Below are 24,134 nucleotides of genomic sequence, written 5' to 3'. Positions count from 1 at the left end.
TCATTTGTCGTTGTCTTTCACCTCAAACAGAGGCGGTGTCACTGGTCAGAATTTGTTGGATTATACTGGACTGGTTCTCCATGTGGATTGGTGTCAAGTTCCACAGTGTTTTTCTGCATTCCCTGAACTCCTGGCTGCTTGGTTATAACAGTCACAAGAGAATTACAGAAAAAATTTGGATTTTACAGGAATTGCGTGATTACATACTTGTTCAGCTTCATTGTCTTCACTTTAAAGGAAACTAGCTTTGCAGCCATGGCCTCTTTCAAACTGGACTTTCTTCCTGAGATGATGGTGGACCACTGCTCTCTAAATTCTAGTCCTGTGTAAGTGAGTGTGTATTTAAGGTTTCTGACTTGAGTTAAAATGTCTTTTTAACTCCTTGCTTTCAGTGGGCGGGCTTATTGTTTTTAATAAGAAGTAAGAAAACTGTAGATATTTTGGTCTTACTTGTATGAAACGCCTTGAGGCAACTTTGTTGTGATTTGGCGCTATATAAATTAAAATAAATTGAAAAAAAATTGGCAGATCCTACAGGCATAATAAGAAATGGCCTAGTTGCTTGCTTTGAATCTATAGTAGATTTTTGGCCTCAAGCCAGTAGACTACTAATTATGCCTATAATTGCCTATAATTATGATGAACCATCATTCATCAATAGTTGATATAGCCACATGGGCAAGTCAGTAGACTATTGGCTTTAGGGCAAAAAACATTTGTTCTATAAATTTACTTCATATGGGTTTGCCTATGTCATGCATATGTTAAAACTGGCAACAGTTTTTACAGTTTTGGCTTTTTATTTTTTGGGTCTCATTTGCTGCAGGGGTGGTTGTGGTTCAGGTGGTAGGTATTTTCTATTCACTGTAAAGTTGCAGGTTCAACTCCTGGTAATCACTATGTGTCAGAGTGTCTTTGAGAGTGTTGCTGGCTCAATGTATAGCCTTGAATGGTAACTGACAAATGTTGTGAGTGCATAGGTGACTTGGAGTTTGTGAGGCCTCATGAACTCCTGGAAGCCACAAGGTGAAAATTGACTTGTGGTCTGTTTCTTATGTGGGACAATGTGTGACATGAATAACAAAATATCCACATGTATGTTTTATGTTTTCATGTGACCACACAGCGTTTTTAAATTGGGAATATTTCTCACTATGTTACTCCTTCCATTGTGATAACACATGTTCTTCATAAATCTGTTTATCCTGTGGCTTGCACAGTTGGGGCTCTGATGCTGCTGCTCACCTCCATGCAGGTTTTGGCAGCTGTCTCTGTGCTGTGTCAGCTGTAGGAAGGTGCCTTGGTCTATGTCAGTCCATTCCAGAATATTGGGCAACCATCTCTTTTTTTCCTTTTTTGTGTGTGTGTGTGTGTGTGTGTGTGTGTGAGGGGTTGGGGGGTCTGCCACTTCTACATCGATGGGTTGTTCCTTATAGTATCGTTTTGATTAGAGACTGGCCCTTCTTATTACAATGGTCATTGCGGGCTCCTGCTTTCCAGCTTGTTTCCAGCTCACCTACTCTTGTTAGTGCCAGGCGTAACTGCATTAAAAACTGACATCATTGTGTAAAGGATCTTACCGCGTGGGCTCAGGAATACTTCAGAAAACCATTGTCAGTTAACACAGTTCATCTCTGCATCTACAAGTGCAAGTTAAAACTCTACCATGCAAAGCGAAAGCCATACATCAACAACATCCAGAAACGCCGTTGACTTCTCTGGGCCTGAGTTCATTTGAAATGGACAGATGCAAAGTGGAAAAGTGTGCTGTGGTCTGAGTCCACATTTCAAATTGTTTTTGGAGATCATGGATGTTGTGTCCTCTGGACAAAAGAGGAAAAAGACCATCCAGAATGTTACCAGTGCAAAGTTCAAAAGCCAGCATCTGTGATGGTATGGGGGTGTTAGTGCCCATGGCATGGGCAACTTACACATCTGTGATGGCACCATCAATGCTGAAAGGTACATCCAGGTTTTGGAGCAACACCATACAAGCAATGTCATTTTCAGGGACGTCCCTGCTTATTTCAGCAAGACAATGCCAAGCCACATTTTGCACGTGTTACAACAGCATGGCTTTGTAGTAAAAGAGTGGGGGTACTAGACTAGCCTGCCTGCAGTCCAGACCTGTCCCCCATTGAAAATGTGTGACACATTATGAAGCACAAAATATGACAACAGGGACCCCGGACTGTTGAACAACTGAAGTCATACATCAAGCAAGAATGGGAAAGAATACCACCTACAAAGCTTCAACAATTAGTGTCCTCAGTTCCCAAACGCTTATTGAGTGTTGTTAGAAGGAAAGGTGATGTAACACAGTGGTAAATATACCACTGTCCCAGCTTTTTTGAAACGTGTTGCAGGCATCCATTTGAAAATGAGCAAATAACTGCACAAAAACAAAAAAGTTTATCAGTTTGAACATTAAATATCTTGTCTTTGTGATGTATTCAATTGAATATAGGTTGAAGAGGATTTGCAAATCATTGTATTCTGTTTGTATTTACATTTTACACAACATCCAAGAATCATTCATAATACTGGCTATAGAGATCATACAAATCCACTATTTTTACAATCCAAAATCTTAAAATTCACAGACTTGGTTCATTTTCAAACAGTACAAATCGTGTATAAAGCAATAAACAATTTACTTCCCGCAAATATTAAAAATATATTTTTTAACAGATCAGGGGATTGCAATCTGAGGGGGAAATTTAATTTAAAACATCAGTGGGCACGAACAACATTAAAAGGTTTCTGTATTTCTGTCTGCAGGGTGAGGATGTGGAACAGATTGGGAGTGGGGCTCAAGCAATGTCCAAGCATGAACCAGTTCAAACAGCGGTACAAAAATATGTTTTTTTTCTAGGTATAGGGAGGAGGAGGGGTAATGAGGGTTAGGGTGTTGGCTTGTAAATATATAGTATTTTGTATGTAAGTAGGTATGTGTAGGTGTATATTTATGTTTGTATATATATGTGTGTGTGTGTGTGTGTATATATGTATATGTATATATGTATATGTATATATGTATATGTATATATGTATATGTATATATGTATATGTATACGAGGGCTGTCAATAAAGTAACGGTCCTTTTTATTTTTTTCAAAAACTATATGGATTTCATTCATATGTTTTTACGTCAGACACGCTTGAACCCTCGTGCGCATGCGTGAGTTTTTCCACGCCTGTCGGTGACGTCATTCGCGTGTGAGCACTCCTTGTGGGAGGAGTCGTCCAGCCCCTCGTCGGAATTCCTTTGTCTGAGAAGTTGCTGAGAGACCGGCGCGTTGTTTGATCAAAATTTTTTCTAAACCTGTGAGACACATCGAAGTGGAAATGGTTCGAAAAATTAAACTGGTTTTCAGTGAAAATTTTAACGGCTGATGAGAGATTTTGAGGTGACACTGTCGCTTTAAGGACTTTTCACGGTGCGAGACGTCGCTCAGCGCTCTCAGCCGCCGTCGTCAGCCTGTTCAAGCTGAAAACCTCCACATTTCAGGCTCTATTGATCCAGGACGTCGTGAGAGAACAGAGAAGTTTCAGAAGAAATCGGTTTCAGCATTTTATCCGGATATTCCACTGTTAAAGGAGATTTTTTTAATGAAAGACGTGCGGACGGGTCCGCGCGTCGGGATGCAGCCGACGCGACGCTCCGCCACAGGAAAAACACCTCTGTTGAAAGCCTTAAGGACAAGTTGGAACATGTCCTGCTGTTAAACAATTTCTCATATACTCACTCCACTGAAAGCCATCAAAAGCCGCCTGGATTTTACGAGGGCTGTCCGTAAAGTATAGGTCCTTTTTATTTTTTTCAAAAACTATATCGATTTCATTCATATGTTTTTACGTCAGACATGCTTGAACCCTTGTGCGCATGCGTGAGTTTTTCCACGCCTGTCGGTGACGTCATTCGCCTGTGAGCACTCCTTGTGGGAGGAGTCGTCCAGCCCCTCGTCGGAATTCCTTTGTCTGAGAAGTTGCTGAGAGACTGGCGCTTTGTTTGATCAAAATTTTTTCTAAACCTGTGAGACACATCGAAGTGGACATGGTTCGAAAAATTAAGCTGGTTTTCAGTGAAAATTTTAACAGCTGATGAGAGATTTTGAGGTGATTCTGTCGCTTTAAGGACTTTTCACGGTGCGAGACGTCGCGCAGCGCTCTCAGGCGGCGTCATCAGCCTGTTTCAAGCTTAAAACCTCCACATTTCAGGCTCTATTGATCCAGGACGTCGTGAGAGAACAGAGAAGTTTCAGAAGAAGTTGGTTTCAGCATTTTATCCGGATATTCCACTGTTAAAGGAGATTTTTTTAATGAAAGACGTGCGGACGGGTCCGCGCGTCGGGACGCAGCCGACGCGGCGCGGCGGCACAGGAAAAACACCTCCGTGTTGATAACCATTTGTTAAAATCCAGTTGGCTTTTGATGGCTTTCAGTGGAGTGAGTATATGAGAAATTGTTTATCAGCTGGAGATGTTCCAACTTGTCCTTAAGGCTTCCAGCAGAGGTGTTTTTCCTGTGACGGAGCGTCGCGGCGGCTGCGAGCCGACGCTGCAATCCGCCCGCACGTCTTTCATTAAAAAAATCTCCTTTAACAGTGGAATATCCGGATAAAATGCTGAAACCGACTTCTTCTGAAACTTCTCTGTTCTCTCACGACGTCCTGGATCAACAGAGCCTGAAATGTGGAGGTTTTAAGCTTGAAACAGGCTGACGACGCTGCCTGAGAGCGCTGCGCGACGTCTCGCACCGTGAAAAGTCCTTAAAGCGACAGAATCACCTCAAAATCTCTCATCAGCTGTTAAAATTTTCACTGAAAACCAGCTTAATTTTTTGAACCATGTCCACTTCGATGTGTCTCACAGGTTTAGAAAAAATTTTGATCAAACAAAGCGCCAGTCTCTCAGCAACTTCTCAGACAAAGGAATTCCGACGAGGGGCTGGACGACTCCTCCCACAAGGAGTGCTCACAGGCGAATGACGTCACCGACAGGCGTGGAAAAACTCACGCATGCGCACGAGGGTTCAAGCATGTCTGACGTAAAAACATATGAATGAAATCCATATAGTTTTTGAAAAAAAATAAAAAGGACCTATACTTTACGGACAGCCCTCGTACAAATGGTTATCAACACGGAGGTGTTTTTCCTGTGCCGCCGCACCGCGTCGGCTGCGTCCCGACGCGCGGACCCGTCCGCACGTCTTTCATTAAAAAAATCTCCTTTAACAGTGGAATATCCGGATAAAATGCTGAAACCGACTTCTTCAGAAACTTCTCTGTTCTCTCACGACGTCCTGGATCAATAGAGCCTGAAATGTGGAGGTTTTAAGCTTGAAACAGGCTGACGACGGCGGCTGAGAGCGCTGAGCGACGTCTCGCACCGTGGGAAGTCCTTAAAGCGACAGAATCGCCTCAAAATCTCTCATCAGCCGTCAAAATTTTCACTGAAAACCAGCTTAATTTTTCGAACCGTGTCCACTTCGATGTGTCTCACAGGTTTAGAAAAAATTTTAATCAAACAACGCGCCAGTCTCTCAGCAACTTCTCAGACAAAGGAATTCCGACGAGGGGCTGGACGACTCCTCCCACAAGGAGTGCTCACAGGCGAATGACGTCACCGACAGGCGTGGAAAAACTCACGCATGCGCACGAGGGTTCAAGCATGTCTGACGTAAAAACATATGAATGAAATCCATATAGTTTTTGAAAAAAATAAAAAGGGCCGTTGCTTTATTGACAGACCTCGTATATATGTATATGTGTATATATATATATATGTATATATATGTATGTGTGTGTGTGTGTGTATATGTGGCAGAGGGTATTATTGGTTGTGGGGAAGGGTATTATTGGTTGTGGGGAAGAAGGGGTAGGGATAAATAAGCTGATGCTTCACCCTACCCCTTTTCGGACATGTTGAGTACACATTAGGAACTTTTTTATTGTTGTTTTCACTGATCTATCTTGTATTTGTTGTTGTATCAAATGTTCGAAATAAACAGTTTTCACTTCACTTCAGAACATCCCAACCACATTGGAATTGGGTTTGTACATGTAAAAACATTAACAGTCCATACATGGAAAAAACTACAAGTTTTAAAAAAAGCCTTCAAAATAGTTAATTCATAACTGTATACATGACTATTCCAGAGTGCCAGCAATGCAAATGCAAGTATTTTTTGTATCTGCCATGGAAAATGGGACTGTTGAAAAAATAAAAATAGCATAATTAAAAAGTATTAAAAAAAAAGCCTTCAAAATCGTTCATTCAAAACTGTATATGTGACTATTCCACAGCACTGTGGCACGTTGCCTCTGCGCTTTCGGTGGCACTTCAGGTGGCATCTGTATGTGCTGCGGCAGATGCTAGTGTTTACCCACTTGCCACGGCAACTTTAGCTATTTCATCACTTGACATATATGTATGTATTGTATTATTATCCAAAACTAGGTCTTTGTCATTTCACCTGTTAAACTCCAAATGACTAACCTAAGACGAGCTGCCATTGGTGCAGCAGCTCGTTGACGGCTGCCTTTAATCAGTGTTTATTATGTATTATTAGGCTACATTCATATGTATGTATGTATGTATGTGTATGTATATGTACGTATGTTTATATAGATTATACAAAGCTAGGTCTTCATTATTTCACCTGTTTTAAACTACAAAGGACAACTCTCAAACAATGAACTGCCCTGTTGTGCAGCTACCTTCATCCTGTGGTGAATTTGCGTATAGCCAAATAATTCTCAGAATTTACTGACTTTGTATCACTGAATATATTTTGAGATAGAGTTGCCTCAAGGCGCTTCACACAAGTAAGGTCTAACCTTACTAACTCCCAGAGCAACAGTGGTAAGGAAAAACCCCCTCTGAGGAAGAAACCTCAAGCAGACCAGACTCAAAGGGGTGACCCTCTGCTTGGGCCATGCTACAGACATAAATTACAGAACAATTCCCAGAACAATTCAGAAAACGAATATACAGGAAATGCTGTTGGTGCACTGGACAGGAGGGTTGCCAGCACAAATACAGCTCCCACCTCTGGATGGAGCTGCACCTTAAACAGAGAGAAAAAACAGAATCAGGCATCAGTATAATTTGCCAGCATTAAACAAGATAAACAGAAGAAATACTAAGGTGATAGTTGATTTATTTATATATACACTTACATATAATATTTTTTACAAGTACACGTCTCAAATAAATAAATAAAACAGAAAACGGTGGCGTCTTACGTGGCAGATAGAGGAAACACCGGCATCTGGCATCTACAGATGCCACTGAAAATGCCAAGACAACATGGCGCTGCCACAAAATGCACTTGCATCTCTCTAATCCTGTCCATCCTCATCACTCTCAAAGAGAATTGCAACATCTTCAGCTCTGCCTCCTGTCTTTTCGTTAGTACTACCATCTCTAAGCCGTACAACATAGCTGTCTCTGTTATGTGCAGACGCAGGTTGAGGAGCAGACCAACGTCTGACCGAACCCAGCGCTAAATAACCAGAAAGCGGTTCCACAAACAAAACGATTTTATTTCCCCTCCAGTGCAATAATTAGTGTACAACATACATACTTGGTTTGTCTGGCGGAGTGAAGGACGGCGCGCTCTCCAGCGCCCAAAAGGATTGAAGCCTCGGCGCTTCTGGACTCAGATTCACCGCCAAACACCCCCCAGGTGGACACGACAAACTGACTCTGTGAAGGATGGAAAAGGTGAGGTAAGTCAACAGAGCTACAGCAAATACCCTTCAAAGGCACACACTATCAGCAACACATTCAGGTCTGAATTTAAGCTTTATGTAAATGAGCAGCTTCTCACAACAGGTGGAGGATCATCAGTCCGTACGCCACGGCAGTGAGAAGCAAACTGCACAATTCTCATTAATGTTCAAATATACTGCGTAACAGAATGCCAAATTACTATTAACGATCATTCAGATAATAATCACCTCTGATGTGTGCTGACGGCATGTGTCCCTCACCCGTCCTCCTTCACAGGCACGATGTGTCAAACCCTGGCGCCGTCCTCAGCGTCTCACAAACGAACGTCACAAGGTCGAGTTCCCGGCAATTCTGCTTGAACCACTCATGGCTTAAATGCAGAACGCCATCTCATTATCTGCTTCAGCTGAAAGTCTTTAAGTTTACATGTGAGCATCATCCACAGGTGCTGCGAGTCAGTAGGCCTGCACGTGAACATCCTCCACAGGTGCAGCTAATAATGCTGATGAGGGTGAAGGACTCTTCTGCCAGCACCTTCTCCACAGACAAAAACCAGTTTGCATACCACCTGGAGAGCAAAGAAAAGAAAACAACACAAAAACATCCAGCCAAACCCCCCAACACACAGCAGTCTCAGTACTGTCTTGGAGAGTTTGATAAGCTTTCTCTAAATAAACAAACACACAATGTAACTCCTTCTGGCCTTCTCTGTACTTCTCCATCAGTACTCTCAGAACATTGCATCTGTGTTGCTCTTTCTCGACATTAAACCATATTGCTGCTCACAAATCTTCACGTGTTTTCTAAGCCTACCTTCTACTACTCTTTCCCATAACTAGAGCTAGAGGATGATGTTCAGCTTGAGGGATATGACTTTTTTGCAATAAACAGGAAGAATAAACGAGGTGGTGGTGTGGCACTTTATGTAAGTTCTAATCACCAAGGTGAAATTATGCATAGTATGCAGTTTTCCTAGGAAAATATCATGGAATGTGTTACAGTTGAAATTAAATGTAAAAAATCAAAAAATATAATTATAAGCTGCGTTTATAGAGCTCCAGGATCAGCTATCAATACTTTTGTGGATAGACTGACTGACATGTACAACACAATTAATAGTAACAAGCTTTTGTTTGTCTGTGGAGACTTTAACATTGATTTTTTTTTTTTTTTTTTTTAACCCTTATGGTCAATTACAAATAACTGAATTTATAAACTCTATATTTTGTATGGGTCTATATCCTGTGATCACACATCCAACCAGGATAACTATGAACACATCAACACTCATTGACAACATATTAGGGTGATTCTTTAACTACGGGCACTATTGGCCTTGTAAATGTAATTTCCACCACACTGTTGCCTTACAATATAAAGCGCCTTGGGGCAACTGTTTGTTGTGATTTGGCACTATATACATGTGCTCTGATGTCACTGTTTATCGCCATAGAAACTACCCAAACAATCTTTCATACAAACCGTTTAGGGACATAACACACAGTGTTGTGGTGGAAATTACGGCAATAGTGTGGGACAACTACATTTTGTTTAAAAAATCACAACAGTTGTATGACATTGAATACCCCAATTATGTTATGATTATTTTACTGATATTTTATTCAGAGATATTTTAAAACATTAGAAAAAATGTTTCTTTACCATTCATTTTTATCATTGAAGATCAAAAGTCTGGGTGTGGGACAAGCACAAAACGGCAATATTTGCATATAATGATGCTGAAAAAAGGTGAAAAAGTCATCATAGACTACTAGAACAAATTTCTTAACACACTTTCATTGTAAAGATAACTATAAAAGTGTGAAATTTCCCCTTTTTTCTGTTTTTCATACAATATGATCAAAGGACATACACTCAACAAAAATATAAACACAACACTTTTGGTTTTGCTCCCATTTTGTATGAGATGAACTCAAAGATCTAAAACTTTTTCCACATACACAATATCACCATTTCCCTCAAATATTGTTCACAAACCAGTCTAAATCTGTGATAGTGAGCACTTCTCCTTTGCTGAGATAATCCATCCCACCTCACAGGTGTGCCATACCAAGATGCTGATTAGACACCATGATTAGTGCACAGGTGTGCCTTAGATTGTCCACAATAAAAGGCCACTCTGAAAGGTGCAGTTTTGTTTTATTGGGGGGATACCAGTCAGTATCTGGTGTGACCACCATTTGCCTCATGCAGTGCAACGCATCTCCTTTGCATAGAGTTGATCAGGTTGTCAGTTGTGGCCTGTGGAATGTTGGTCCACTCCTCTTCAATGGCTGTGCGAAGTTGCTGGATATTGGCAGGAAGTATGACGGTGAGTATGCCGGCCATGCAAGAACTGGGACATTTTCAGCTTCCAAGAATTGTGTACAGATCCTTGCAACATGGGGCCGTGCATTATCCTGCTGCAACATGAGGTGATGTTCTTGGATGTATGGCACAACAATGGGCCTCAGGATCTCGTCACGGTATCTCTGTGCATTCAAAATGCCATCAATAAAATGCACCTGTGTTCTTCGTCCATAACAGACGCCTGCCCCAACCCCACCGCCACCATGAGCCACTCGATCCACAACATTGACATCAGAAAACCGCTCACCCACACGACGCCACACACGCTGTCTGCCATCTGCACTGGACAGTGTGAACCGGGATTCATCCGTGAAGAGAACACCTCTCCAGCGTGCCAAACGCCAGCGAATGTGAGCATTTGCCCACTCAAGTCGGTTACGACGACGAACTGGAGTCAGGTCGAGACCCCGATGAGGACGACGAGCATGCAGATGAGCTTCCCTGAGACGGTTTCTGACAGTTTGTGCAGAAATTCTTTGGTTATGCAAACCGATTGTTTCAGCAGCTGTCCAAGTGGCTGGTCTCAGACGATCTTGGAGGTGAACATGCTGGATGTGGAGGTCCTGGGCTGGTGTGGTTACACGTGGTCTGCGGTTGTGAGGCTGGTTGGATGTACTGCCAAATTCTCTGAAACGCCTTTGGAGACGGCTTATGGTAGAGAAATTAACATTCAATACACGAGCAACAGCTCTGGTTGACATTCCTGCTGTCAGCATGCTAATTGCACGCTCCCTCAAATCTTGCGACATCTGTGGCATTGTGCTGTGTGATAAAACTGCACCTTTCAGAGTGGCCTTTTATTGTGGGCAGTCTAAGGCACACCTGTGCACTAATCGTGGTGTCTAATCAGCATCTTGATATGGCACACCTGTGAGTTGGGATGGATTATCTCAGCAAAGGAGAAGTGCTCACTATCACAGATTTAGACTGGTTTGTGAACAATATTTGAGGGAAATGGTGATATTGTGTATGTGGAAAAAGTTTTAGATCTTTGAGTTCATCTCATACAAAATGGGAGCAAAACCAAAAGTGTTGCGTTTATATTTTTGTTGAGTATAATAAGTGCCCGTAGTCTAAGAATCACCCATTAACAAATGCCATCGTAGGGAATATGACAGGTGGAATACTTATTTCTGATGTCAGTGATCACTTGCCAGTTTTTGTAGCTTTTCAATCATCAGTGGGCAGCATGCAACTGCACCAAACAAAAACTGTACATTTTATTAGGAAAATAACCAATGTTAATATTGAGAACCTCAGAAAGGATTTATTGCACCAGAATTGGTGTGAAATTTATTGTGATGATGTTGATGAATCATATGAATCATTTATTCCTATTGTATCTAATCTGTATGATAAACATTGTCCATGGGTGCCTAAAACCGGAGATACACAAAGGAACAAAATCTTGGGTAACAAAGGGACTCCTGAATGCATGTAAAAAGAAAAAAATTATTGTATAAGCAGTTTTTGAAATTTAGAACTAATGAAGCCGATAGAAAATATAAGACATATAAAAAAAAATTAACAAACATTATGCGATTGTGTAAGAAGCAGTATTACTGCGATTTGTTGGAGAAAAATAAAACTAACATTAGGGGAACCTGGAAGCTCTCTAGCGAAATCATTAAAAAGAAAAAAGTTGTTAAAGATTATCCATCTTACTTTTATATAGACTGATAAAATTGTAAAAGGAAATAAAATTATTACTGATTATTTTAATGATTATTTTGTTAATGTTGGTAAAAATGTATCAAACTCAATTGTAACTACAACAAAGTGTTCTATAAAATTCAGGATTCAATGTTTATTAGAGAAACGGATGAAAAAGAAATTTTGAACAGCTCACAAAATTAAGGGAAAAAAATCCAGTGATCGATAGCTTTGATATGGTTTTGATTAAGAACATTGTATTATCAAACCTTTAACATATATTTGTAATCTGTCACTCATGAGTGGGAAATTTCCCTCCAGAATGAAAATTGCTAAGGTGACACCATTATTTAAATCTGGTAATAAACACGTTTTTTCAAATTATATAAAGCCTATATAAAGATTACGCTTTATATAGGCTTTGAAGGATTACATCAAAACTACTTCATATATTCTCAGCAAATTTGCAACGCAGAGAGATATTAGGGTATAGAAGACTCCGCTGAATTTTGGAGGTGATCCGGATGCTGGATTGAGATCTCTCTCTCTCTCTCTCTCTGAGAAAAGTAACGGACCTTTTTATTTTTTCAAAAACTATATGGATTTGATTCATATGTTTTTACGTCAGCCAAGCTTGAACCTTCGTGCGCATGCGTGAGTTTTTCCACGCCTGTCCGTTGCGTCATTCGCCTGTGAGCACGCCTTGTGTCCTTTAACACTCCGAAACGGAGGTGTTCTATTGTCTCGCTCGATCAGCAAATTGGTCGTGACGCGCGAAGCCTCCGCGTGGCTTTCCATGACAAAATCTCTTGTTAAAAGTGAAATCTGCCGGAAAATGGCTGATGTCCAGCTCTTGTGATAACCAGAGAAATTGCACACGATGGTCCTGGCTCCACATAGCCATCCATTTAGAAATGATGTTGTGGTTTCTGCCTCTCGATGGTGGCTCGGAGCGCGGCGTGCCGTGCGCCATTGTGGGCCGTCCTTAAAGCTGTAGTAACACTCCTTATTCTCTGTGAAGCCCGTAAAATTTTCACCGAAAGCCAGATAAATTTTTTGAATGGTTTCCAGCTGCTTGTCTCTAACAGTTTCTGAAAAAATTCTGATGGGAAAAAAAGCCCAAATCATTCCGCCATTTCCTCGCAATGAAACAACGACCAGAGGGTTGGACTACTCCTCCCACAAGGCGTGCTCACAGGCGAATGACGCAACCGACAGGCGTGGAAAAACTCACGCATGCGCACGAAGGTTCAAGCTTGGCTGATGTAAAAACATATGAATCAAATCCATATAGTTTTTGAAAAAAAAATAAAAAGGTACGATACTTTTCTCACAGACCTCGTATATCAATTTATATAGGCTTTGAAAGATTATGTCAAAGCTACTTCACGGATTCTCACCACATTTGCACCAAAGATAGATATTAGGGCATGGAAGACTCCACTGAATTTTGGAGGTGATCCGGATAATTATTTTGTTGAATCTGGATCCAGGTAAAGTCCGGGTTATGATGTGAATCACGTATCTTTTGTTTTGAGTCCTCGTCAACACTTGGCGGACGTCAGAAATCTCCGATTGCTGTGATGATTATTTCTGTTAATATACTGTACTCTACTTTGCTCTCTTCTATTTTATGTTTTATTATATCAGATTGTTATTGTCATCATACTGTTATATCGTATCATCATATTACCCTATACACTATAGTATTATAACACACTTGTATTACTTTAGTTTTATTGTACTGCATAATATTGTATAATGATATACCATAGCTGAGATATCTTTAATGTCTGTATTATTTCATGTTTACCTCTACATTATAACATTATAGTATTGCATCCTCTGTTTATCATTCAGGCGAGTATACACAACACACACACACACTCCTATGTACAACATTCTCACACTTAAAAATGGATCTAAGCTGCTGTCTATGTTTTGTTGGTTTCATTTCTGTTCTTGTTTTCTTGTCTGCTTGCCTTGTTTTGCACTTTATCAAAAAGAAAAAATTAAATCTGCCCATATTTCAGCCTGCCTTAAAAAAAAAAAGAAAAAAAAAGTGCTTTGATTATCATTCCGTTATAGAGAATTTTCACCTTCGTCATCACAATCCTGGTTTTATTGTGAGGTGTTTTCCTGCAGAGATACTGGATCTGCATGTGACTTGAGAAGAACAGTATGTTGTCATGTTTGGCTAAAGTCAAATGTAAGCTGACAAAACAAGCAAACAAACAAAAAACATCACAACAAGAGACTTTTGGAAACAGCAAAAATGAATGTTTAGTCATCACCTCTGAATACACGACATGTCAGCAACTCCTGCAAACAAGACAAATACAACAAAAAAGTGGCATAACATAACCTGCTAAATTCACTCTCTATCCATAAATGCTGATTATTTTTAATGACTCATTTTGAAGTTTTAAGTATGCTAGACATCGTTGCTGCTGAAATTGTTGGGAAGCGTTATACGTGAGTCTCCACTCTGGATGAGAAACATGTAACGTCTATTTGCGCTACCCTCGGAGCCAGGTCAAAGGGCTTTTTTTTTTTCCTTTGGAAAGATTAGTGGAGACCACGTTTCCAGCCACATGTACAGTAATTGTCTTTGAGTCATGTGACTTGTGTAAGAATAAACTTATTTGCCCTTACAAGACTCGCACTGCGCTAACCTTTGGCAAATTGGTTTGCTCATGTGATCATGTGTTTTTCCTCCACTATTTCTGCCCGCTTTGACTTCCTTCTTAAAGAGCTCTTATTCTAAACTTTCAGAAAAGGGAGACACCCGTCAGTTGTAGCTGTCTGCATGAAATGGTCCTGGTGGTGTGATTTATGAATTGTGGTTGTTAGAAAAGTGCGCTCCTACTATTTGTATTTTATTTGGCTCTGTCCTGGTTAAAGCACTTCAGGTCCTGGTTGATTCATATTAGTACTCATAAATAATTAATATTTGCGTGACTGCTTTTTATTATGTTGCAAAGGTAATTGGCAGCAAAATTAAAGTGTGATCGGACATCCTTTCCCTCCTTAGTCACTCGTATTTTCTGGAATTGCTAATTTATGTTTCCCTGTTGTCCTGCTCTCATTCATTTAATTCCGTGTTTCTTATCCTGCACCTTTTCCAGTGGGAAGAAAATGAACGGATCCTTAGACCATCCTGACCAACCAGATATTGACGCCATCAAGATGTTTGTGGGCCAGATTCCACGTTCTTGGACTGAGGAACAGCTTCGTGAGTTGTTTGAGCCTTATGGAGCGGTCTATGAGATTAACGTCCTCAGAGACCGCAGCCAGAATCCACCACAGAGCAAAGGTGAATCTATAACACACACACACACACACACACACACACACACACACTAACATTTTTTTTTAACAACCAGACCAGTGAGCTGGTAACCCACAAGATACTAGACCTAATCTGAACATCAACCACACTTAAATGACATAAGCTAGTAACCACACTTTCTGAAATGAGTTATAAATTAGTAATACTACAATAAGGTGATTTGTATGTGTGTGTGTGTGTCAGTAACAGAGTACATTTGTTTCAGAATTGTTCTGTAATTTATGTTTGTCGCATGGTCCAAGCAGAGGGTCACCCCTTTGAGTCTGGTCTGCTTGTGGTTTCTTCCTCAGAGGGAGTTTTTCCTTATCACTGTTGCTCTGGGGGTTGGTAAGGTTAGACCTTACCTGTGTGAAGTGCTTTGAGGCAACTCTGTTGTGATTTGGTGCTATATAAATGACATTTAAAAAAAAGAAGAAGCTAACTTAAAATGCAAGTGACAAGAAATTTTTCATACCAAACAAATTTTGTTCATAAAAGCATAAAGAAATACAAATATTAATGTATGGGACAGACAATAAAGATGTACATCAAATTTTTACAATGTATTTAGAATGAAACACGCTAGTGTTTTATCGCTGTTGATCCAGACAGTTAAGCTTCTACAAACAATTGCAGAAAGCAACAGCAGTAGTTCTTCTTCTGGAAAGTCTGATTTAGACTGCAGACAAAGGGATACATTTGATTCTGATGGCCCGTGGTTTGGGGAGGGTGACAGAGGTATCAAACCCTCATGTCACAGAATCAGGGGTAGATAGATTGTGTGATGGGGTCGGTGATGAAAGTTTTGTGCATGATGACTGGATATCGCCAATCTTCAGAATGGTGTGGTTGTGATGGAGGCCAGCAGGAGTCGCTGTGCAATAGTAGTCAATAAACCTCACTCTCCAACAGCTAATTGGACTCTCTGTCTTTGGTTTCTTTACTGGTTGGTATTCTCCATTCGGCTGCTCCCATATTGTTCGGGGTTGCCACAGTGGATACAGCCAGATCCGCATCGGTATTGGGCACAGGTTCTACGCCGGATGCCCTTCCTGACGCAACTCCAGTTTTACTGGTATGATCTGAAATTAAATGACCATAACCAAATTAATTTTAATTTCATATACACAAGCAGTGAATTGCTGTGACAGTGATTTGATACTATTGTGATAATAGACTGAGCTTACTTCCTCCTCCTCCTCCTCTTCATCCTTCTTTTTCTTCTTGCTCGGGTGGCTTAAGGAGTAAATAACGACGACTATCAGTGTATGGAACATGAGGAAATATCTCACAATAGAAATGTGCCACATTTAAATTACTATCATACCTCTTGCTCCACTGGACTATTTACTGCTACTGCCCTGAATCGGTCCCAGATGTCATCCTTGTCCTTTTTTAATTTGAACCGTGGGTCCATTGCAGTAGCCTCCTCCAGGAAGGTGAGGACTTCAGCATCCTTCAAAAAAGAGAAAACGGAGACACATTAGTGTTCACCTATCTGGGAAACATGACTTTTAGTATCTGTGATAAATGTCATGTTGCCCAGTACCTGGTACCATGTGGAGAGATCCGTCCAGATCATTTCCTTTATGTTTCTTTAGAATGGAGAGTCCTCCCCCTGAACCGTACAGGTGCCCTCCAGTTTTTCAAGAATGGGAAGTATCTGCCTGCAGGTTGAATTTGTGTCAGTTGAGACACACAGGGTGGAAGCCTTACAGGACACGCATCAGCTTTACAAATTCCTCTGCCTTCCTGAAGTCCTCCCCATCCAACTTCTGCACCACAATCTTTCCATAGCATAGGAATAATGTGGGAGGTGATGGTTTTGTGGTTAAAGCACTGGGCTTGTGACAAGAGGATCCTCTGTTCAAATCCCAGCCTGACTGGAAAATCACTAAGGGCCGTTGGGCAAGGTCCTTAATCCACTAGTTGCTCCCAGTGTGTAGCGAGCACCTTGTATGGCAGCACCCTCACATCGGGGTGAATGTGAGGCATTATTTATAAAGCACTTTAAGCATCTGATGCAGATGGATAAGCACTATATAAATGCAGTCCATTTAATAATAGTCACAAAACCCCATCCTTACTCCTCCTTACTCAGCTTCTTCAGCCATGGGTCCAGTGATGCAGCCTGAACGCCAGGGAACTGCTCAAAAAATCTCTCCATTATTAAGTACTACAGTGAGTTCCATCGTGTTCTCACATCCGGGAGGAGCGTATGCCGGGGCAGGTCTGAAAAATGGAAAACAACCAAAGTTAACACAAATAATAAGAATTACGAGGTCTGTTAGAAAAGTATCGTACCTTTTTATTTTTTTCAAAAACTATATGGATTTGATTCATATGTTTTTACATCAGCCAAGCTTGAACCTTCGTGCGCATGCGTGAGTTTTTCCACGCCTGTCGGTTGCGTCGTTCGCCTGTGGGCAGGCTTTGAGTGAGCACTGCTCCACCCCTCTTGTCATTGTTTCATTGCGAGGAAATGGCGGAATGATTTGGGCTTTTTTTCCATCAGTATTTTTTCAGTAACTGTTAGAGACAGGCAGCTGGAAACCATTTGAAAAATTTATCTGGCTTTCGGTGAAAATTTTACGTGCTTCACAGAGAATGAGTGTTACTACAGCTTTAAGGACGGCCCACAATGGCGCACGGCGCCGAGCCGCCATCGAGAGGCAGAAACCACTACATCATTTCTAAACGGATCGCTGTGTGGAGCCGGGACCGTCGTGTGCAATTTCTCTGGTTATCACAAGAGCTGGACATCAGCCATTTTCTGGCAGATTTCACTTTTAACAAGAGATTTTGTCATGGAAAGCCGTGCGGAGGCTTCGCGCATCACGACCGATTCGCTGATGAAGCGAGACAAAGGAACACCTCCGTTTCGGAGTGTTAGAGGACAAGTTGGGACAAGCCCAGCTCTCCACAATTTCTCTTATACTCACTCGATTGGTAAGCACTGAAAGCCGAGATAGTTTCTTTGTCATCTCCCTACAAAATGTAAAACTGATATTATTTATCATTGTATATATTTTTATCACATTCTCATTGAGTCATGATTATTACATTTTTCTTTTTGCAGTATTGCTCAACAGAGATCCATTGCTGCAGTTTTTAATAATTATGTCTGTTACCTCAAGTTGTTTTATAAATTACAGCTGAAGACGTAGGCTTTAATAATGTTTTATTATTGATGAACCTTAACCTACTTGAATGCTGCCTCCAACACCGTTGAGAAAGGGTGCAAACTTTTCGCAATGAATTTGGTCAGTGTATGATGACATTCATCAATCATGTCCTGTGATAACTTGCTTCTTGCAGTAAGTGTGAACGGGATCTGCTGGCTAAACGGAGGGGGAGAGGGGCTGGGATGTGGAGCTGGATCCCTGCAGGCAGCAGAGGTGCTTTGTCCACTGCTATTATTGTCTAAAATGGATCAAATGAGAGAATATTTGTTTAGTCTTTGTCAAATAACATTACAGAATAGGTCATTGAAATTGCTAATATCAGACAGGAGGACAGAAAATAAGCAAAACTTACCCTGGCCATCTTTGCACTGCAGCGGAGTTACAGCGGCTGAACTTTTCTGAAGCTTGTCGAACATGTGACATTCTCGATAGTTAACACCATGTGTCAACAAATGTTTAAACGTGTTTGGGGTGTTGCCACCCTTATATGATATAACTGTGCTGCAAAAGTTGCACTTCACACTGTTAGCGTCCTTTTTCTCAAAATGAAGCCAGGCTTTCGATCGCTTCACTCACTCCGCTGTCACCGCCATTGTTTTGGAAAATTCTGCTGCTATGCTGACGGCAAGTGTGATTGGTGTGTGACATGTCACGTGATGTCGACGTAAATTCCAGCCGCTCTGACTGAAGGACCGATAAGGAAATTGTTAAGCAAAAAGGCTGTTGATGTTGGTGGATTGAATGATTTCTTATCGGTTCTTGACAGGAACCGGTTCTCAATACCCATCCCTAGTCCTACCAGTCCTCAGATACCTAGCTGGGATAATAAGTTGGTCACGGGAGGAGATAGATGCCACTGATGTGAAGACATGAAAACTCCTCACAACGCACAGAGATTTCCATCCAAAGTCCACTACCTTGACGTGTGATGAGCAGTGGAAGGAGGGAGGGTCAAGATTAGTGAGTGTCAGAGTCACAATCCAGGATGAGACCAGGAGCATCCATGAATACATCAGAAAGATGCCCCCCCGAGATCAGCTGCTGCAAGAATGTCTCAGGCAGTTGAAGACAGACTGTGATAAGGAACAGGAGGAGATATCATGGGAGACCAAGCTCCTCCATGGGATGTGCCATCAGCAAGAGGAAGTGGCTGACATCAAAAAGACCTACCAGTGGCTAGAAAAGGCCGGCCTAAAGGACAGCACAGAGGCTCTGATAATGGCAGCAACAGAACATGCCCTAAGCACCAGATCCATAGAGGCAGGAATCTACCACAGCCAAGAGGACCCAAGTTACAGGCTGTGCAGATGTGCCCCAGAGACAGTCCAGCACATAGTATCAGAATGCAAGCAGGGAGAGTGTACACTGAGAGGCACAACCAAGTGTTGGAATCATGTACAGGCACATCTGTGCCACATACAGATTGGAAGTCCTCAAGTCCCGATGGGAAATGCCATCAAAAGTGGTTGAGAACGGCAGGGCTAAGGTCCTGTGGGACTTTGAATTCCAAACAGACCAGCAGCTACTGGCCAACCATCCACACTGTGGTGGGTGACAATGGAAAGAAGACTGCAGTTGGGATCGATGTGGCAATCCCAGCTCACAGCAACATCACAAAGAAGGAATATGAAAAAAATAGACACATCAAGGGTTGAAGGAGCAACTGGAGCAGATGTGAAAGGTAAAGTCCAAAGTGTTCCCAGGGGTAATAGGATCATCATCCCATGCACATGTATTCAATCAATATTGAATTTGCAAATCTATAGCATGATAGAATGTGTTCATTTTGTGTTGAATGTATGTAAAGTAGTAAACATTTGCATACATGATCCTCTGCTGTCATATGAATGTACTGTGTACCTTATACTTCGCTCTGTAATTCTGACCTTGTGCTCAACTTATACAGCCCAAACAGCTGTGTAAGCTCTATAATATCTTTGATTTTTTTTGGGGGGGGGGCAACATTTATATACACACACACACACACACACACAGGGTGGGCCAATAAAATATTACCACTTTTTAAATTTGTACATTTAGAGAGTGTACTACAACAACAACCCGCATATCATTGAGGCCCTGAAGACCAACATCGTTAGGAAATTCGGAGAATCCCTCTTGAGATGTGTGGCAATGTCATCAAAAACTTCATTGTGCATGTTGCAGCTGTAAACCAAAGAAGAGGAACGTGGATTGAACATGTCATCAGTTATTGAACTGTGCGGAAAACAAGAGACAAAGTGGGAAACTTTTGCTATCAAATGTTAATTTGATGCTTCTGTTACAAGTCTGTAAATAAAATTTTCGAATAAGTTCTCATTTCAAAAACTTGTGTATGATCAAAAAGTGGTAACATTTTATTGGCCCACCCTGATATATATATATATACTGTTTCACATAGAATGCCTCCTCTATGTGAAACAGTTGAAACCCAGCCTTAACCGGGGAGGGGGTCTGAGACATGCTTTGTTCCCTGTTTACAATGGGGTACTCAGGTCAAAGCAGTTTCAGTCTTTTGTTCATGGTAATGAGTCATTCACCACCAGAGGACGCGAGAGTCGAAATAATCTAAGGCAAAGGGACCTGGCGAGAGAAGACAACATTAAATTAGCATCTGAACCAGAATCAATGAATGCTGGGACTGAAACAGAAGAAGGATCGGACTCTGATTTAGCGGGAATTTCATTTTAAGATGCGGAGGAAGAAATAAAATTTAGACTCACCCAGTGATTTTAGATTGCATTGAGGCACCCCTGACTGGAGAGCATGTGACCCGCCTGACCACGTTAAAAACATAGCCTGTCCTCCCAACGGCTGTGCCATTCCTCCTGGGGAAGGTGAGTATGACCCAACTGCATGGGTTCCTCAGGGCTGCTGTGAGACGAGATGACCTCGGAGTGATGGGTCGCTGCCGGCCGTAACGACGCCGTGGATGAACGCTGAGGGAGGAATAAATGGACTGCATTTATATAGTACTTTTCCATCTGCATCAGATGCTCAAAATGCTTAACACTTATGCCTCACATTCATCCATTCACACAGATACACTTACACACCAATGTCAAGGTGCTGCCATGCAAGGCACTCACTACATACTGGGAGCAACTCGGTGATTAAGGGCCTTGCCCAAGGTCCCTTAGTGATTTTCCAGTCAGGCTGGGGTTTGAAATGAGGATCCTCTGGTCTGAAGCCCGATGCTTAACCACTAGACATCACCTCCCTAGAGTGAGCTCCTTGGTGGGGACGATCTGACAGGCGACGATCGGTCTGGATTGCCAGCGCGATGAGCTCATCAAGATCTTCTGGAAGGTCCATGGCGATGAGTTGGCCCTGGATGTCACTGGCCAATCTCTGGAAGAACACATCTAGGAGAGTGGCTGGATTCCATTCACTCTTCGCGGCCAGAATGTGGAAGTTGATGGCATAGTCAGCAATGCAACGATTGCCCTGCTTCAGCCTCAGGAGTGAGTGCACCACCTCGCACCATGGGGAAGTGTGCTGAAACACCTGCTGGAGAGCTGTAACCCTTGAAGAGATAAGCAGGAGGAGGACTGGCGACTCCCCTCTGCTGTCACCCATGCCGCAGCCCGGCTGGACAGGTGAGTTATCATGAATGCCGTCTTTGCCTTTTCAGATGGAAACATTGACATTAGTTTGTAATGTAACTGTCACTCAGTGATAAAAGGCTTGATGTCACCAGATCCTCCGGAGAAATGTTCTAGGTGGGATAGTTGATTACAGACAATGGGTTATGGTACAGAAGCCGGTGAGGTGGCAGGCGGAACTGTGGACAAAGAGCTGGTGATATTGATAACCGGTCCGGACTGGCCTGACAGTCGAACTTTGACAGTAGTTGTTCCATCTGGGTGCTCACGAAATCATGAAGGCACCTTGATGCTTAGCTAGCTCACAAAAGCCAGTGCTGAGGGCAGCAAGCTGGTCTTCCTGTTGGCCCAATTGCTGACTGTGATGGCGTACTGCCAACTGGAAGGGGCTAGAGTCCGCTGTTTCCATTGTTGGCCAAATCGATCTATGAGGCTTGGTCAAATTCAAATTTATAAATTTATATAGCGCCAAATTGCCTCAAGGCGCTTCACATGACATCAATTAAAAAGCAGAACACATTGAATTAGAAGATTAAAAACACAAAAAAATAAAAAACATAAATAAAGATAAGCTTTATTGATCTCACAGAGGAGAAATTCACGTTACGTCAGCTCTTAAGAAAAAAAAACACACAAGGTGGGTGCAAGTAGAGGAAAATGTTCATCAAACAGCGTGTGCAAGGATAAGCAATAATAGTAATACTTGTAACAGTACAGGACATAAGAAATGAGGTAGAAATAGAAGATGTATATAAAGTATGTACGTGGGTGTGCATGTACATGTGCACATGCATACATATATGCATATGCACATATACATACACGCACACACCTATACATATATACATATGCATATATATAAACATGATTGGGATTGAGAAGGAGATAGGAGCATCTTCTTTACGATATGTGAAATGGAGTTTAGATGTGGTAAGGTGACATTAGTGCAGGGATTTGTAAACGAGTTATTGCACATGATTTGTGGGCATAATAATATTGCACGTGATTTGTGGACATATTATTGCATGTGGTTATTTCACAGTGTTATTGTGCAGCCTGACAGCAGCAGGGAGGAACGACCTGTGGTATCGTTCCTTCTTGCACTGAGGGTGCCTCAGTCTGTCACTGAACGAGCTGGTCAGCTCCACTACAGTCTGGTGCAGAGGGTGAGAGGAGTTGTTCATGATGGATTTGAACTTGGTTAACACCCTCCTCTCAGCCACCTCCTCCAGAGACTCCAGAGGACAGCCCAGGACAGAGCTGGACTTCCTGACCAGCTTGTTCAGTCTCTTTCTCTCCCGCTCTGTGCTGCCCGGGGCCCAGAAGACGACAGCATAGAGGAGAGCTGAGGCTACAACAGAGTTGTAGATGGTCTTAAGCAGAGGCCTGCTCACTCCAAAGGATCTCAGTCTCCTCAGGAGGTGGAGGTGACTCTGACCTGTTTTGTACAGGGCATCGGTGTTATGAATCCAGTCCAGTTTGCTGTTGAGATGAACACCCAGGTATTTGAAACTGTCCACAGTCTTTATGTCCTCCCCCTGGATGTTCACCGGTGAGTGAGGTGGTGGTTTCCTCCTGAGGTTGATCACCATCTCCTTCGTCTTACTGGTGTTGAGACACAAGTGGTTGCACTCACACCAGTCCACAAAGTCTGTGATGACCGACCGGTACTCCAGCTCGTTCCCCTCAGACACGCGACCCACAATGGTGGAGTCATCAGAGAACTTCTGGAGGTGGCAGCTGTCTGTGTTGTATGTGAAGTCCAAGGTGTAGAGGGTGAAGAGGAAAGGCGAGAGGATGGTGCCCTGGGGGCCCCCGGTGCTGCACCTTACCACCTCAGACTGACAGCCGCACAGCCACACGTACTGCGGGCGGTCAGTAAGGTAGTCAATGGTCCAGGCGGCGAGGTGTCCATCCACACCTACGTCCTCCAGCTTCCCCCGCAGCAGCGCCCATCTGATGGTGTTGAAAGCGCTGGAGAAATCAAAGAACATGACTCTTGCAGCGCTCCCGCCGGTCTCCAGGTGGGTGAGCACTTGCTGCAGTAGGTAGATGACAGCATCATCTACCCCGATGTTGGGCCTGTAGGCGAACTGCAGTGGGTCCAGGGTGTCGAACACCACGGTGCGGAGGTGAGACAGGACGAGCCGTTCCATGGTCTTCATGAGGTGGGAGGTCAGGGCAACTGGTCTGTAGTGGGCCGCTTCCTTGGCGTGCGGTGTTTTGGGAACCAGGACCACACAGGAGGTCT

General features: G+C 42.4%; 1 protein-coding gene across 1 annotated transcript in view; it reads left to right on the top strand.

Moving 5' to 3' along the window:
• Window positions 1-222: 222 nt before the first annotated feature.
• celf1 (cugbp, Elav-like family member 1) overlaps window positions 223-24,134 on the top strand; it is a 205,465-nt gene continuing 181,553 nt past the window's right edge. The window contains exons 1-2 of the mRNA XM_034184315.1: window positions 223-326; window positions 14,891-15,078. Of these exons, the coding sequence (XP_034040206.1) occupies window positions 256-326; window positions 14,891-15,078 (259 nt within the window). The 5' untranslated portion in view covers window positions 223-255. The remainder of the gene's footprint in view (window positions 327-14,890; window positions 15,079-24,134) is intronic.

This window comes from Thalassophryne amazonica, chromosome 2, assembly GCF_902500255.1.
Source record: "Thalassophryne amazonica chromosome 2, fThaAma1.1, whole genome shotgun sequence".
Classification (NCBI taxonomy): Eukaryota; Metazoa; Chordata; class Actinopteri; order Batrachoidiformes; family Batrachoididae; genus Thalassophryne; species Thalassophryne amazonica.
This window is presented reverse-complemented; position numbering and strand designations above follow the sequence as displayed.